We start from the raw sequence: 18074 nt of genomic DNA, 5'->3' as shown, positions 1-18074 counted from the left end.
GCACTGGGTCTTAGCAGGGGCATGACCACAGGGCCATTTGCTGGCTGGGGGTGGATGGATGGTGCAGATGAAGCAAAGGGCTCAGACACGAGAGAAGGCAAAAAATTACAAAAATGTGTCACCCTTGTTATGGACTGAATTGTGTCCCCCAGAGATGTGTATCAACTCGACTAGGCCATGATTCCCAGTATTGTGTGGTTGTCCACCATTTTGTGATCTGATGTAATTATTCTATGCGTTGTAAATTCTAACTTCCAGGACACAGTGGTTAAGCATTCGGTGCTAACTAAAAGGTCGGCAGTTTGAATCCACCAGTTGCTCCTTGGAAACTTTATGGGGCAGTTCTGCTCTGTCCTGTAAGGTTGCTATGAGTCAGAATCAACTTGATGGCAATGGGTTTGGGGTTTTGTTTTGTTTTTTTTGGTATGACGTTAATGAGGCAGGATTAGAGGCAGTTATGTTAATGAGGCAGGACTCAATCTACAGGATTAGGATGTATCTCAAGTCAGTCTCTTTTGAGATGTAAACGAGACAAGTGAACAGAAAGGAGAAGGACCTCATACCACCAAGAAAGAAGAGCCAGGAGCAGAGCCCATTCCTTTGGGCCCAGGGTCCCTGTGATGAGAAGCTCCTAGACCAGGAGAAGATTGATGACAAGGACCTTCCTCAAGAGCCAATATAGAAAGCCTTCCCCTGGAGCTGGTGCCTTGAATTCAGACTTCTAGCCTCCTAGGCTGTGAGAGAATAAATTTCTGTTTATTAAAGCCATCTACTTGCAGTATTTCTGTTATAGCAGCACTAGGTAACTAAGACATGCTCCACAGGATTTTCATGGCTGTGACCTTTTGGAAGCAAATTGCCAGGCCTTTCTTCTGAGGTGCCTCTGGGTAGACTAGAAGCACGAACCTTTTAGGCAGTAGACGACTACTTAACTGTTCCTGCCATCCAGGGACTTCATTCTGGCTCTTACTCCTTGCATTTTCTAACCCTCCTCTCCAACAGGCCCATTCTCCTTTTCTAAGCAGGAACTTTGGACCCTGGATCTCCTCAAGCTCTTCTCATGCCCTTGGAAATGCAGAAGAAAGAGGGAAAAGAGAGTTTTCAAGAAGAGGAGAACACAGGATGAGTAAATCCACAGGGACAAAGCAGATTAGTGGTTGCTAGGGGCTAGGGGCCAGGGGAATTGGGCGTGACTGCTAATGGGTACGGGGTTTCCTTTGTTATTGTTGTTGTTGGGTGTTGTCCAGTCGCTTCCAAACCACAGTGACCCCATGTGACAGAGTAGAAATGTCCCTCAGGGTTTACCAAGCTGAAATCTATAAGGAAGCAGACGGCCAGGTCTTTCTTCCATGGAGCTGCTGGGTGGATTCGAACCACCAACCTTTTGGTTAGCAGCTGAGCCACCAGGTATCCTGGGGTCTCCATCAGGGGTGATGAAAATGTGCTGGAAGTAGACGGAGGTGATGGTCATTGAATGTGGTTATGTACTAAATGCCACTGAATGGCACCCTTTAAAATGGTTAACACTACGCTTCGGGTATTTTGCCTCAGTTTTAAGAAGGTAAGAGGACAGTTCGTGGAAACTCTCCCTTCTGTCTAATATTTTATCTCCATTCTCAATTTCCCTCTGACGCAATTAAACTGGAACTGTCATTCACGTGGGCAAGCCTGTTCAAATGAGACGAGAGGTCTGGACACCATCTTCTGTGTATTGTGAAGTAATAAACAACACTCCCTCCCGATGCCTTATGTAAACACCACCTTTGTTATGAATTGAATTGTGTCCTCCAAAAATGTGTGTCAACGTAGCTAGGCCAGGATTCCCAGTATTGTGTGGCTGTCCACCATTTTGTCATCTGACGTGATTTCCCTACGTGTTGTAAATCCTACATCTATGATGCTAATGAGGCAGGATGAGAGGCAGTTATGTTAATTAGGCAGGACTCAATCTACAGGATGGGATTGTATCTTCAGTCAGTCTCTATTGAGATATAAAAGACAGAAGTAAACAGAGAGATGGGGGACCTCCTACCACCAAGCAAGAAGAGTCAGGAGCAGAACGTGTCATTTGGAGCCAGGGTCCCTGAGCTGAGAAGCTCCTAGACCAGGGGAAGATTGAGGACAAGGACTTTCTCCCAGAGCTGACAGAGAAAGCCTTGCCCTGGAGCTGGCGCCCTGAATTCTGACTTCTAGCCTCCTAGACCGTGACAGAATGTTTTTTTGTTGTTGTTGTTGTTGAAGCCACCCACTTGTGGTATTTCTGTTATAGCGGCACTAGATGACTAAGACAGACTCTAAGACTACATGCACAGTAAAATCTCTACAGTCTTGATGGCACTCATTTGGAAGTTGGGCAAAAGGAACAGTGGGGGGTGAACGTCTCCAAGGATTGGGGCGGGAAGGCTCCCCTCCCCAGTGAAGAGGAGCCAAGAGCTCAAGGGAGAAAACTCACCTCCAGGTAGGAAAATAAGTGTAAGCCCTTTAGAGAGAACCATCTGTCATTAATTATTCATTAAGGAAGGTCTCCTGGAGCTTAAGAAAGTCAGACTTTCCGATAGTAGGATGCGTGACAATTTCCTTGTTGTGCTGGAAAAGTTCTGAATCTCGGCGGTGGAGTGATTGAAGATGGCTCCCCCTTTGAATGCCAATCTGGGCACTGGGAATCATGGGATAAAACCGCACGGAGCTACACACACACCTAAATACACACTCACACCCACAAATTAAAAAACGAAAGCCAAGCCCGTTGCCATCAAGTTGATTCCAATTCATAGTGACCCCACAGGACAGAGTAGAACTGCCCCATGAGGTTTCCAAGGAGCAGCTGGTGGATTCAAACTACCCACCTTTTGGATAGCAGCCAAATGCTTAACCACTGTGCCACACCCACAAATGGGGACGTGCAAAACATGGAGAAAATGGATGAAATTGTGTAGCCGTCTCACCAACATGAATGGACCTGCGTCGGCATCCTGGGTCTGGTATTGTGCTGCGGCTCTGTAGGAGTCCCTGTGTGGTGCAAAGAGTGAAGCACTCACCTACTTATGGATAGTCTGGTGGTTCCAGTCCACCCAGAGGTGCCTTGGAGAAAGGCCTGGCAACCTGCTCCCAAAAAATCAGCAACTGAAAGCCCTGCAGAACACAGTTCTACTCTGGCACACAAAAGGTCACCATCACTTAGGACTGACTTGGTGGCAACTGTTTGTTTACAGCTACAGAAGATATCTGAGCCCTGGTGGTACAGTGGTTAAGGGCTACTGCTGCTAACCAAAAGGTCGGCAATTCTAATCCACCAGGCGCTTCTTGCAAACTCTATAGGGCAGTTGTACTCTGTCCTATAAGGCCACTCGCTGTGAGTCAGAATCCACTCAACAGCAACGGGTTTGGTTTAGAGAAGACGTCACCACGGGTGGAAGCTGGGTGAAGGGTTCTCCTCGACCTACCCCTTCTCTCCTCATCCCACCTTGAGAAATGGTCAAAAGTTGATGGAGACCATGGTTCAGAGACACAATCACGACGGTTCTAAAGGCTTGAGAGTTTGTAAACTCATTCTTCTAGGCAAACTGTGCTGGGCCTTCATCTTTAACCAGCATTAAAGGAGGTGGCCCTGGTGGTGCAGTGGTTAAGCGCTCAGCTGCTAACTGAAAGGTCGGAGGTTCAAACCCACTAGCCACTCCTCTGGAGAAAGATGTGGCAGTCTGCTCCCGTAAAGAGGACAGCCGTGGAAACCCTCGGAGCAGTTCTACTCTCTCCTAGAGGGTCGCTGTGAGTCAGAATCGACTTGATGGCACCTAAAAATAGCAAGCATTGAAGAAAGGGGCCCAGGTCAAAGGCTGCGGATGATGTCACCAAAGCTGGGAACATGTCAAGAGGGAGTACACATACGCACATAGGCACACACCACATGTTCACATACACAGTGTGCATGCACACACGTGTACACACACATGCACATATGCCACGTGAACACATGCACACAGGTGCACACGCACCAAACATGATGCATATACATGCACCCAGGGAACACACAGGCACATGTGAATACATGCGTGTACGCTATACATACGCCCACACACGCGTACACACACATGCACATATGCCACGTGTACACATGCACACACGCACCAAACATGACGCATATACATGCACCCAGGGACCACACAGGCACATGTGAATACACATGTGTACACTACACATACGCCTGCACACGTGCACATACGCACACACACACATGCACATATGCCATGTGTACACATGCACACAGGCGCACACACACCACACATGCATGCAGACTAGTACATACACACACATCCTACACACATATAAGCCTGACCCCACCTCCTGGCTCCTGCTAGCCCCATGGCCGGAGCACAACACGCCAACTCTCAGCCTCCACCCTCAGCGCCTACGTGAAACCAGCCTTGAGGAACAACCCTTGTCTTCATCAAGACACACAAACCCGGCAGAAGGGCTCCTCTCATGCAACACAGCTCTCCTCTGGTCCCCTGGGGCGGTGACACTCTATTTTTAAGGACGAGATTACTCACCAGACACCCTTGCCCACTTGGCGTCCTCCAGGGCCCCCACGTGACTGCAGACACACAAGTCACCCGGCAGCCCGGCCTGGCCACCAGCCCCGGCATTTCACAACAGACCCACCCAAGTGCCCAAAGGAAGACAATCGCTGGCACTGGGTGCCCTGGCTCTGCCATTGTTCACTCCGATTTCCACCTCTGTTGTAACTGCACGGTCCCTGCTCCTGCCCCGCCCAGCAACCCTAAACACACCCAGATTTGAAAGGCACTCAGCCCAGCTTCTGGGGAGCCCACTGCTCATAGGCAGGAAGAGAAAGCGGGGCAGGGAGGCAGATGTGGGGAGACCCTCAGTGGACCTCAGATGTGGGTGTTCCTCTGAGTCTCCCAGCAGGGCTGTAACAGAAATACCACAGGTGGGTGGCTTGAACAAACAGAAATCTGTTTTCTCACAGTTGAGGAGGCTAGATCTGAATTCAGGGCTCCTGCTCTAGGCAGGAAACCCTGGTGGCATAGTGGTTAAGTGCTATGGGCTGGCAGCTTGAATCCACCAGGTGCTACTTGGAAACTCAGTTCTACTCTGTCCTATAGGATCACTATAAGTTGCAACTGACTCAACGGCAAAGGGTTTTTTGGTTTTATTCTAGGGAAATAGGAACCCTGGTGGCGCAGTGGTCAAAGTGTTCTGCTAACAGAAAGGTCTGAGGTTTGAATCCATCAGCCGTTCTCAGGGAGAAAGGTGTGGCAGTTGGCTTCTGTAAAGATTCCAGCCTTGGAAACCCTGTGGGGCAGTTCTACTCTGTCCTACAGCGTAGCTATGAGTCAGAATCAATCTGACGGCAGCAGGTTTGGTTTCGGATTCTGGTTGGCTCTAGGCAAAGGTCCTTGTTCTTGGGATTCTTGGTGATCTTCATGGGGTGTCCACCTTCCCTCACCTATGCTTCCCGATCTGCTCGTTTTATATCTCAAAAGTGATCGTCTTAAAACACACTCTACAATGAGATGACCTCATTAACCCTATTCCCCAATGGGATCACATCCACAGGTATCCCCCATTGCCATGGACTCGATTCCAACTAAGAGCCACCCTATAGGACACAGTAGAACTGCCCCATAGGGTTTCTAAGGAGCACCTGGTGGATCCAAACTGCCGACATTTTGTTTAGCAGCCGTAGCACTTAACCACTGCACCACCAGGGTTTCCCAACTATTCAAAGCCCCTGCGTTTTCTCCATACAGTGGGAAACCAAACCAAATCACACCAGCTGCTGTACAACTGTCCCACAGGGTTTTCAAGGAGCAGCTGGTGGATTTGAACTGCCAACCTTTTGATAAGCTGCTATAGCTTTAACCTGCAGGTATAACCCATTGCTATTACCATTGAGTCGATTCTGACTCACAGCAACCCTACAGGACAGAGTAGAACTGCCCCATAGGGTTTCCAAGGAATGGCTGGTGAATTCAAACTGCCAGCCTTTCGGTTAGCAGCCATAGCACTTAACCGCTATGCCACCATGGTTTCCATCCACAGGTATAGGGGTTAGGATTTACAACACGTAATTTTGGGGAACACAACTGAGTCCGTAATAGCACTTTTTCCACAACTTCGCCACTGCCACGGCCAGCATAACCCAGCCCTGCCGACCTCTCCATCCTTTCCTCCTCCCCACAGGGACCCCCCCCCCCGCCCCACCCCGAGACCTGTCTGCCCACTGCAGGCCAGGTTCGCTTGTCTCCAGCCGGGCCTCCACGCCCAGGAGCTGAGTGGCTCTTGCCACGGCCACTGGCAAGTTGTACATGACAAAGGTGGCCTCCACATATCTGTTGCTGTTAGCTGCCTGTCAGTTGGCTCCAGCTCATGGCAACCCCGTGTGTGCAGAGTGGAACTGTGCTCTATAGGGTTTTCAAGGCTGTGACCTTTCAGAACTAGATCTCCAGGCCTGTTTTCAGAGACTTCTCTGATGCCCGCCTATAAAACCCAAACCCATTGCCATCGACTCAATTGTGACTCATAGCAACCCTATAGGCAAAGCAGAACTGCCCCATTGGGTTTCCAACGCTGCAAACCTTTACGAAAGGAGGCCGCCTAGTCTTTCTCTGGCAGTGCAGCTGGTGGGTTCGAACTTCCGACTTTTCGGTTAGCACTCCAGTGCTTAACCACTGTGCTATCAGGGCTCCTTAGTGCAATGTTCCAAACCACCTATGACATTGACTTTGAAGTCATTGCCTTCCTCCCACCCCCATTTCCAAACTCAGGCTTGCTTGGTGACCCCTTCCTCATCACCAACTACATATTAGCGAAGAGGCCTCTTTTTTTTCCCCTCCGTGGTTTTGATGCACGCCTGCTATGGCTTTGAGTGCTGCTAAGTCATAAGTTGACCTTGGGTGGTACAAAAGGTGAATGCCCTCAACTGGAAGTTTGGAGGTTCGAGTCCACCCAGAGGTGCCTTGAAAGAAAGGCCTGGTGATCTACGTCTAAAAATCAGCCCTTGAAACCCCTGTGAGGGAGCACAGCTCTACGCTGACGCGCTAGGGAGCGCCATCAGTCAGAATCAACGGGGGTGCAAGCGGAAAGTAGTGAACCATAAGCTCTGACCTTGACTCTTTGATTCCCCCGGGTGCCTGATCTCCCTATTTCCAAAAGGAGGGAGTGAACCTGAGAAAAAGAACCCCAGAAACACACACACAAGATCGTTGTTGCTGTTGTTGGGTGCCATCAAGTAGATTCCACCTCATTGTGAGGGGGTAGATTGGCTCCCCAGGGTTTTCTTGGCTGTAATCTTTACGGGAGTAGATGCTCAGGTATTTTCTCCCTCAGAGCCTCTGAGAGGGTTCAAACCACCAACCTTTATGCTACTAAAAAAAGTTATGTTACTAGTCAGCTCTTAATCACTTAAACTTTGCACCACCAGGACCTCTTATACACAAGGTACAACAACAATAACAACTTGTTGCCACAGAGTCGATTCTGACTCATAATCCACTGCCCTCGAGTCAATTCCAGTCATAGTGACCCTAGAGAACAGAGAAGAACTGCCCCATAGTTTCCAAGGAGCACCTGGTGGATTTGAACTGCCAACCTTTTGGTTAGCAGCCGTAGCTCTTAACCACTAGGCCACCAGGATTTCCTTCTGACTCATAAATAGGACCCTATAATACAAAGCAGAGCTGCCCCATAGGGTTTCCGAGGAGTGGCTGGTGGATTCGAACTGCCCAGCTTTTGGCTAGCAGCCGAGCTCTTAGCCACTGAGGGCTCCCTACACAAGATATCCCTCTTTATTTTCCTAATAAGCAACACGTTGGTTCAACCTTCTAGCAACAAAGGGTTGCTAAGAAGCTACAGACTCCCTGGTGCCCATAGTTTAAATACGGCGCAGGTTAGGGTATCCTGACCCACTCCCGTACGTTTAAGGTTCCAAACGCCCAGAGAGAACTTGAAATCGACTTTTCAAGCTGGCCAGTTGGGTCAAGTTCACGGCTAGGGCACAAAAGAAATGGAAATTGTCTAATAAAAGAATTCCAAGCCTCAGAGAAACAAGATCGAAAGTGCAGACGTGTCGGGAAATGCATAATTCATCTCAACAGCGACCACCCCCCAAAACTCCACGGGACCTCTGGCCCCTTCCAAGCTCTAGGGCTCTTCCACTCCCCGCTCCGGCTGCAAATTCCACGGGAGGGCGAGGGAGGCCGGGGTCAGGTCCGCAGGTCGCTGGGGGTCGCTGCCTGGGAGGGTCACATGTGGTTACCCAGGAAGTTCTGTGACGTCAGGTGGCCCGGACACCGGGGTAGTGGTGCTGGTAAGGGGGTGTGTGAACCGGGATCCATGCGAGCCCGGAGCAGGGCGGCCGGCAGGTCCGGTAAGCTCACCGGGGGGCGCCCTCCGACTCTCGCGACTCGCCGAAGGCCAGGGGCTCCCCGCGAGGGGACCCTGGGAGACAGGGCGGGACAAGGAGCCTACCCGTGAGACGGCGGCGGTGACACCGGAGCCTTTGTCTAACGCCGCGTCCGGCAGAGCGCGCGCCCCGGCCCGTCCCCGCGCGCCCTGGTCGGTCCCCGCGCGCACTCACCCACGGTGGAAAGCGTGTCGAAGTCCTGCAGCCGGTAGGTGGGCGCCTCGGGGCGCAGCGCCCCTTGAGGAGATCCCCCAGCGCTCTCGGCGTCGTGGACCCCGGGGCCAGTGCCCGCCGCGGCCGCCTCGGCCGGCCCGGGCGCCTCCATGGGGTCCGGGCTTCCCGGGACGCAGCCTCGGAGGGCGGCGCGGCGGTGGCGGCGTGGGGCGGCGGCATCAGCGGCGCCCCATGCGCCCCGCTCCCGCGCGCCCGGCGGGGACAAAGGCGGGGCGCGGCCGAGGGTCACTGCAGGAGCAGCAGCAGCAGCAGCGGGTCGTGGCGGCCGCTCGCGGCAGGGGCCGAGCTCTGGGCGCCGGGCGCCGGGGGAGGCGGGGGCGGCGGGGGCGGAGGGGGCGCGGCGTGGACAGGCGGCGGCAAGGCGGGGTCCAGACCGCTGGTGCCCGGCTCGCTGTTCATCCCCGGCGCCTCCGCGACCCGAGCGCGCTGCGTGCGCGTTGATGGGGGGCCGGGCGGAAGCCGGGGCGGGGCGCGGGGACCGCGAGTTGGGGGCGTCGCCCGCCTCCGCGCTCCGCCCCGCCGCTCCCGGGAGTCAGCGACAGCGGGGACAGGGCGGGGACTGGGCCCGCGTGGAGCGCGCGGGGCGGGGGCCCCGAGCTCCCCAAGGGACCCGCGCCCGGGCCCGGAAGGAAGGTCAGAAGGAGCTGGGGACAGGGAGGGTGTGGTTAGAGCAAAGTTTAAAAGGGTCAGGAAATGAGGTTGAGAGCTGATCAGAGTCAGGGTACACCGACCGTGTCCGCCCGCGCGCCCCCGCGAACCCCGGGGGCGTCAGTTCAGCGAATAGAAACGCCCCTGAGGTCCTGTTCCTGGTTCCGACGGGGGACGGTGGGGGCGCACGGGACCTCCTGGGCTGTCCTCTGCGGCCGCCTGTGAATCTATGGGTATTCCCAAGTAAACATTTCTTTGCAACAATGGAACGACCGAACGCAGTCACCGGAACTTCTTGACTCCAGCTTGCAAAGGACCGGGGACAACAGAAAAGAAAAATGCAAGGCTCGCAGATAAATTTGAGTTTCAGATACACAACCGGTGATATATTTTTTTTAAGTGTAAGTATATATATCCCATGGAATATTTGGGATGTATATATACACGTAGAAGAGGAGCCCTGGTGACGCATGGGTTAAAACGCTCCGCGGCTAACCGAGAGGTGGGCGTTTCCAACCCGCCGGCCACTCTGCTGGAGGAAGGTGTGGCAGTCGGCTAGCTTCCATGAAGATTACGCGTAACTTCTCCTAGGAGTCCTACTCATAGTTCGCTATGAGTCGAAATCTACTCCAGGGCAGTGGGTTTTTATGCTAAGAAGTGATTCCTTGTTTATCTGAAATTCAAATATAACCGGACATCCAGAGTTTTTTATCCAGCAACCCTTTCCCCGGGAGTCTGGTTAAGGTGCAGATTGGCCTCAAGCCTCGGCTGCAGAGATGTAGCCTGCTCCCCCCTCCCCGGCTGACACTGCAGGTCCGTCGGCGGACCACACTTTGAGTAGCAAGAGGGAAACCGTCTTGATAGTGATTTTGAGGAGCGTTAGCGATTCCGGGATGAGAAGGCAAGGTGCTGGGGTTGGGAGCCTCATGGAAACGGAGGATAAGGCTTTGGCATCTTTGGGGGCGACAGGAAGTCAGAACCCAGTTCTGCTTTTGGCTTGCTAGCTCTCGCCCCGCCTTCACCAGCGCTTGGTGTGTGGCAATGTTACCCCCTGGCCTGAGGCCTCCTGGCTATTCTCCGCCAAATCTTGAGCTGCAGTGCAAACAATGGGCTCCTTCAGCTCCTCTCGAGCTCTGCGCCTGGTTAAGACTAGGACGCGTTGTGACGCTTCAGCCACTGGGGCTCTGCCTGCCCCACGCCACCAACGTGGGAGGTTCCCGGTGTCCGCGCTGTGCGGATGGCTTCTCCACGTGGGTTGGACCTTGAAAATGCTGACAGCTAAAAAGGTCATCCCCCATCTCGCTGAACAACAGGTGTAGAAAATGTTCAGTGGGAGCACGCCTTGATGTATTTTCACCAAAAAATAATTTTTTTAAAAAAAAGCTCATTTAAAAAAAAAAGCTAAGGTCGTCAAGGATAAGGTTTTACACCCACTTAAGCAGTTATCATAGTACAGGGCCAACAAAAAAAGAGCAAGACCCTCAGCGAGATGGATTGACGCAGTGGCTGCGACAATGGGCTCAAGCATAACAGCTATTGTGAGCATGGGGCAGGACTGGGCAGTGTTTCCTTCTGTAGTACATGGGGCAGGACTGGGCAGTGTTTCCTTCTGTAGTGCATGGGGTCCCTACGAGTTCCAACCGACTGGAGGGCACCTAACAACAACATAGGCTCTCGATGGCAAAATTGGTTAAGCAGTGTGTTACTAAGTGCTAGACTGTTAAAAATAATCAAAATTCACCAAATTTGAAAATAGTTTACTCTGAGCAGTTATTCTAAGTGCATTAAAACAAACAAACAAACCCATTGCTCTCCAGTCCATTCCCACTCAGCAACTCTACAGGACAGAATAGAACTGCCCCCACAAGGTTTTCGAGGAGTGTATTCAAACTGCTGACCTAACAGTCCTAGCTCTTAACCACTATGCCACCAGGGTTTCCATGTGCATATAGAGAGACCATTTTGATTCCAGAAAAAGCAAATGGCTGGAAGAAGCTAGGTACAGTGGGGCTTATAAAGGGAAGAGGAGGGAAAAGAATAGATCAACTACTGGCCAATCTTCAGGACGTTGACTGAACTCTGCCTCCACCCTTCACTGAGATCCACTGCTAACAGGCAGGACTTCTAACTGGTTGTTCCTTTCTTTGAACCCTGTGGAGAATTTGCATTTCTAACTAGTTGCCAGGCGATGCTAATGCTGCAGGTTAGGGACCAATTCTGAGAAGCACTAGTAGAGCAGTGGGTCTCCAAATTAATTATACCTAAGAATCACCTGGGGGTCTTGTTACATTGTAGCTTCTGATTCAGTGTATCTGGGGTGGAAATGCAAATTCTCAGCAGGGGTTCTAAGCAGACTGAACCTGTTGGAAGCCCTGATGCCATCTCACCAGAGGCGGATGTACCAAAAATAGTGCAAACAGCAAGCGCTGAAATTGCCCTGATCAGGGTTGTAACACGCACCCAGGGGCAATCTCTAAGTTGCAGGGGAGGTTGCGGGAGTCACCCCATTTCTAGAGGAATAGATGTCGATAGCAGCAACGAGTTGGCAGAAACATCTCCTGGCTTTTGTCCGGCTGCCTTCACCAGGTGCCTTTTATATTTGTGGAGCCTCAGCATGTCATTCTGTGCCTCGTCTGGCGCCCCTTGGACTTGTGCCCTGGGGCAGGTGCCCCATTTGGAGCCACCACCCCCCCCCCAACACACGCACACACCTCTGTGTCTACTATCCTTGAGGAAGGATGTCGGGTCATACCTGCTTACTAAAAATTGCTCAGCAGTGACCCCGCCCCCCACCCCCGCCTTCAAGGGGCGCCCAGGGTGTGTGCCACCTTCATACCTGCCATACCTTAGACAGGCCTCTGCTTCTGGCCTGGCTGCTGCTAATTTGTCCCTCCACCCACCTGCAGCCAGGAGGCTTTTGGAGATTTAAATTACAACTACCCTTTTCTAGCGGGGTGGGAAAAATCGACATTGCTATACAGCAGCTTCTGGCAGGCTTTTGCAATTTGGGTCAGGCTTTTTATGGTTAAAATTTCGCTTTGTGGATAAGAAAAACCTTGAATCAAAGTAAGATGTCTTATTAATTTTCCTCTTCAACACTGGCATAGTGGTTAAGAGCTACAGCCAGCTATAGCTGCTAACCAAAAGGTCGGCAGTTGAAATGCATCAGGTGCTCCTTGGGAACTGTATGGGGGCAGTTCTGCTCCGTCCTGCAGGGTCGGTATGAGTCGGAATTGACTTGACGGCAAGGGTTTTTCTTCAACATTACCAACCTTGAAAACCCCGTGGAGCAGTTCTACTCTGATACCTGGAGTTCCCATGAACCAGAATTGACTCTACAGTAGCTATTCTTTTCTAGCAGGGTGAGAAAAATTGGCCTTGCTATAAAGCAGCTTCTGGCAGGCTTTTTCAGTTTGGGTCAGGCTTTTTATGGTTAATATTTGGTTTTGTGGTTAAGAAACACCTTAAAATCAAAGTAAGACATCTCTTAGTAATTTTCCTCCTGAACACTACCAACCAAAGGTTGGCGGTTCAAATACAACCAGTGATACCTTGAAAGAAAGGCCTGGTGAACTGCTACCAGAAGGTCACCACCTTGAAAACCCTACGGACTGTACTTCTACTCTACACATGGGGTCACCATGAGTCAGGGTCGACTTGAGGGCAAGTAAGAACAACAAAAACAAGCTGATCCTGGAATCTGGGTGACGTATATAGTTAAGCACTGTACTACTCACTCAAAGGTTGGCAGCTAAAACCCTGCCCAGAAGAGCCTCAGAAGAAAGGCCTGGCAATCTTCTTCCGAGAGGTCAAATCCTTGAAAACTCTGTGGAGCACATTTCTCCTCTGTGCACATGGGGACACCATGAGTCAGAATCCACTCGACAGAAGCTACCAACAAGCGGACATCTGCCTTTGCCTTCCAGTTGCACCCTGGAAGAAACACTTGAGGGCCTGTCAGATTGAAACTCTGATTGTGGACACAGGTGATCCGACCATCTCTCTCCCACCCACACACCTATCTCTTCAGGCTCCCTGGATGACCCTATTTCACAACAGTTTGCTTTACAAGGCAGCTTTTATCTGTAAAGATCATAAAAATTCTTTAGAAACCACATCATGTTCCTTTGAATACAGAAAAAAAAAAAAAAAAAAACTTCTAAGCTAGTCTTGAAAGAGCCATCGCCACCTCTATGATATGACATTATTTGTTGTGAAGAAATACCGGACTCTGTTATGCTAAAGGAATAATACCTGCCCCTAGCAAGAATTAGCTGTAAATTCCACACAATGCCTGTATTGTTGGATGTCTTCAAGTCTATTTCCACTCCTAGCAATCCCATGTGACAGAGTAGAACTGCCCCCATGTGGTTTTCTAGGCTGGAATCTTTATGGAAACAGATTGCCAGGTCTTTCTCCCTCGGGGTGGGTTCCAATCACCAGCCTTTCTCATAGCAGCTGAGCGCTTCACCACTGCACCACCAGGGCTCCTTAACAATAGGTGCAAATCAAAACCCAAACCCATTCCTGGGAAGTTGATTCCAACTCACAGCGACCCTACAGAAGCAGAAGTGCCCCGCAGGGGTTTCTAGGCTGTAATCTTTACAGAAGCAGATTGCCACATTTTTCTCCCGTAGAGCGGCTGGTGGATTTGAACCAGTGAAGTGTTGGTTAGCAGCTAAGTGCTTAACTGTTTGTGCCACCAGGGCTCTGTAACCAGGTGCAGATATTGTTAAATATAAGAGAATCAAAATCCTTAAGTCTATGAAACAAAAAAAAACCCAGTGCCGTCGAGTCGATTCCGACTCATAGCGACCCCATAGGGCAGAGTAGAACTGCCCCCATAGAGTTTCCAAGGAGCGCCTGGCGGATTTGAACTGCCGACCCTTTGGTTAGCAGCTGTAGCACTTATCCACTACGCCATCAGGGTTTCCAAAGTCTATGAAGGCAGCTTTTATACACTTCTTTTAGATTCTCTCTCTCTCTCTCTCTCTATAAACCAAACCTGTTTCTGTTGGTTCCATTCTGACCCATAGTGACCCTGTAAGACAGAGTAGAACTGCCCCCACAGGATTTCCAAGGCTGTAAATCTTTACAGAAGCAGACTGTCACATCTCTCTCACAAGGAGCAGCTGATGGGTTCCAGCTGCCCACCTTTTGGTCAGCAGCCGAGTGCTTAACCATTGCCCTACCAGGGCTACTTTCATATATATGTTGTTGTCATTAGGTGCCCTTGAGTCTGTTCTGACTCATAGTGACCCTATGTACAGCAGAATGAAACACTGCCCTGTGCCATCGTCACAATCGTTGTTATGCTTGAGTCCATTGTTGCAGCCACTGTGCCAGCCCATCTTGTTGAGGGTTGTCCTCTTTTTCGCTGACCCTCTACCTTACCAAGCATGCTGTCCATCTTCAGGGGCTGGCCCCTCCTGAGAACATGTCCAAAGTACTTGAGACTAAGTCTCACCATCCTCGCTTCTAAGGAGCATTCTGACTGTACTTCTTCCAAGACAGATTTGTTCACTTTTCTGGCAGTCTCTTGTACATTTAATATTCTTCATCAACACTGAAATTCAAAGAAATCAATTCTTATTTGGCCTTCTTTGGTCATCGTCCAGCTTTCACATGCATACGCGGTGATTGAAAATACCACAGCTTGGGTCAGGCTCACCTTAGTTCTTAAATGACGTCTTTGCTTTTTAACACTTTAAAGAGGTCTTTTGCAGCAGATTTGCCCAATGCAATATGTCCTTTGATTTCTCTTCTTCTTTTTTTTTTTTTTAATTGTGCTTTAGGTGAAAGTTTACAGCTCAAGTTAATTTCTCATTCAAAAATGTATACGTATTTTGTTTCATGACATTGGTTGCAATCCCCACAATGTGACAGCACACTCCCCCTTTCCAGTTTCTACCCCCGGTTCCTTGTGTCCGTTCATCCACTTCCTATCCCTTCCTGCCTTCTCGTTCTTTGCTTTTGGACAGGAGTTGCCCATTTGGTCTCGTATATTTGTTTGAACTAAGAAGCACGTTCTGCACCTGTGTTCTTTTTTGTTTTATAGGTCTTTCTAGTCGTTGGGCTTCAGCAATGGTTTTAGTTCTGAGTCGGCAGAGTGTTCAGGGTACATAGTCCCGGGGGTTCCTCCAGTCTCTGTCAGACCAGTAAGTCTGGTCTTTTTTCATAAATTTGAATTCTGTTCTACATTTTTCTCCCTTTCTGTCCGGACAGTCTGCTATGATCATTGTCAGAGCAGTTGGTGGTAGAAGCAGCCAGACACCATCTAGTTCTTCTGGTCTCAGCTGATGGAGTCTCTGGTTCATTAGTCCTTTGGGCTAATATTTTCCTTGTGTCTCTGGTTTTCTTCATTCTCCTTTGTTCTAGATGTGATGGGACCAATAGATGTGTCTTAGATGGCCATTCTCAAGCTTTTAAGACCTCAGATGCTACTTACCAAAGTGGAATATAGAGCATTTTCTTTACGGACTATGGTATGCCAATTGACCTAGATGCCCCCCAAGACTATGGTCCCCAGCCCCCAGCCCCAGCCACTTGGTCCCTCAAAGTGTTTGGATGTGTCTAGGAAACTTCTATGCTTTTGTTTTGGTCCAGTTGTGCTGACTTCCCTTATATTGTGTATTATTTTTGTCTTCACTGAAGCTGATACTAGGCTACTATCTAGATAGTGATTTCCCCTTCCTGCCCCTCCCCACACTTGTAATCATCAAAGAATATTTTTTTCTACGTGTAAACCTATTCTTGAGGTCTTATAATGGTGGTCTTATACAATATTTGTCCTTTTATGAGTGACGTTTTTCACTCAGCATAATGCCCTCCAGATTTATCCATGTTGTGAGATGTTCTGCTCATTTATCAATGTGTATCGCTGTGTAGTATTCCATTGTGTGTATGTACCGTAATTTGCTTATCCCTTCATCTGCTAATGAGAATATCTTTTTGCTATTGTGAATAGTGCTGCAGTGAACATGGGTGTGTGTCTGTCTATTCATATCATGGCTCTTACTTCTCTAGGGTATATTCCAAGGAGTGGAATTGCTGGATCGTGTAGTAGTTCTATATTTCTAGCCTTTTAAAGAAGTGCCGTATCGTTTTCCAAAGTGGTTGTATCATTTTGCATTCCCAAGAGCAGTGCATAAGAGTTCCAATCTCCCTGCAGCTTCTCCAACATTGGTTATTTTGTGTCTTTTGGATTAATGCCAGTATTGTTGGGGGTGAGATGTCATTTGATTTCTTGACTGCTGCTTCCGTGGGCATTGATTGTGGATCCAAGTAAAATGAAATTTTTGACAACTTTAATCTTTTCTCTGTTTATCATGATGTTGCTTATTGGTTCAGTTGTGAGGATTTTTATTTTCTTTATATTGAGATGTAACCCATACTGAAGACCGTGGTCTTTGATCTTCATCAATACGTGCTTCAAGTTCTCTTCACTTTCAGCGAGCAAGATTTTATATATATAAATATCCCAAAAAACCCATTGCCGTCGAGTCGATTCCGACTGATAGTGACCCTGTAGGACAGAGTAGAACTGCCCATATAGAGTTTCCAAGGAGCACCTGGTGGATTTGAACTGCCAACCCTTTGGTTAGCAACCATAGCACTTAACCACTACACCACCAGGGTTTCCATATATATATATATACGTATATATATATACTTATATATATATATATACACATCTTGGAAATATAGGTGGCATGCTTCAATATTTGGTTAGTTGACCAAGTTTCCAATCATCTGATTAAATCTCCTAATTTCAGTAAAGGCTACCTCAGAGTTCTCCAAACAATATAGTGACCCATTCAAATCTGAATGGATTGAAATTCAATGTCCATGGCAGAATAAAGACTTCTTATCATTTCCTGGAAAACGTCATTGTCCTGCCTGCCTGCTACACCTGCCTAAGATTTGGTCTTAGAAGACAGCAGGAAATTCCAGCTGGTGTTTAGTTACAGTAACATGGTGTCAGAATTTGGATATTACCATAATTCAGATAAAGCCTGTTATTGAGTGCCTACTATGTACTGTGAATAGAATAGGTCATTTCATATGTGTTGCGGTTTGCTTCCATCTAGTAGACTCCCAGCTCATTGTTGCCAGGAACTCCGGGTTCTGCTTGGTGTAACTTCATCAGGGCCACAATGACAGAGACCGAGTTGGGGAGAACAAAACTCAACTTTATAGGCTGGCCAAGCAAGGAGACAGTCGGGGCTCCGTGCCTTCGCAGGGAGCTTCCTGAGGCTGTTTCACAGAGGCAGGATCAGTTTCAGAATTCAAAATGGCGCACGGGCAGGTGTGGAGCGTCTTAGAGTAAGTAAGCATTTTCTAAGGCCCGGGTTCGATTCTCCACAAGAGGAACTTAGTCATTTTTGTTCATTAGCATGTCAGCTCTCCACATGAAGCAGTTAACGAGCTAAAGGTCATCTGGAGTGCCAGGATGGAGGGCAGGAACTATTTCAGCAGATTCAAGCAAGCCCATGGCTGTTTCTCCTTAAGGAGATTCTGAGGAGGAAAAGAAAGAACTCTAGGAAATGGGCTTGGTGAGAGGCTATCTTGAGGTTAAGAAAAATGGCGCTATGGCTCCAGCCCTATCTTATCATGGCCACCCTGTTACCGTGTGCAAACCCCAGGTTTGACTTGTATTGGCCAAAAAATGAGAGACTGAGGTGGGAGAATAGGAAAGGCACCTTTATTTTGTTATACAAGGAAATGGAGTCAGTGGGAGCTGCTGCTGCCAACCCTGCTCGCTAAG

General features: G+C 49.4%; 1 protein-coding gene across 1 annotated transcript in view; it reads right to left on the bottom strand.

The window, feature by feature from the left end:
- The window catches only part of LOC135229071 (cAMP-dependent protein kinase catalytic subunit PRKX-like), an 89542-nt gene extending 74765 nt beyond the window's left edge, over positions 1 to 14777 (bottom strand). The window contains exons 1-2 of the mRNA XM_064278865.1: positions 14702 to 14777; positions 8600 to 9181 (exon numbers count right to left, since the gene is read on the bottom strand). Of these exons, the coding sequence (XP_064134935.1) occupies positions 8600 to 9181; positions 14702 to 14777 (658 nt within the window). The remainder of the gene's footprint in view (positions 1 to 8599; positions 9182 to 14701) is intronic.
- Positions 14778 to 18074: the final 3297 nt, after the last annotated feature.

The sequence above is a fragment of the Loxodonta africana genome, chromosome Y, assembly GCF_030014295.1.
Source record: "Loxodonta africana isolate mLoxAfr1 chromosome Y, mLoxAfr1.hap2, whole genome shotgun sequence".
NCBI lineage: Eukaryota > Metazoa > Chordata > Mammalia > Proboscidea > Elephantidae > Loxodonta > Loxodonta africana.
This window is presented reverse-complemented; position numbering and strand designations above follow the sequence as displayed.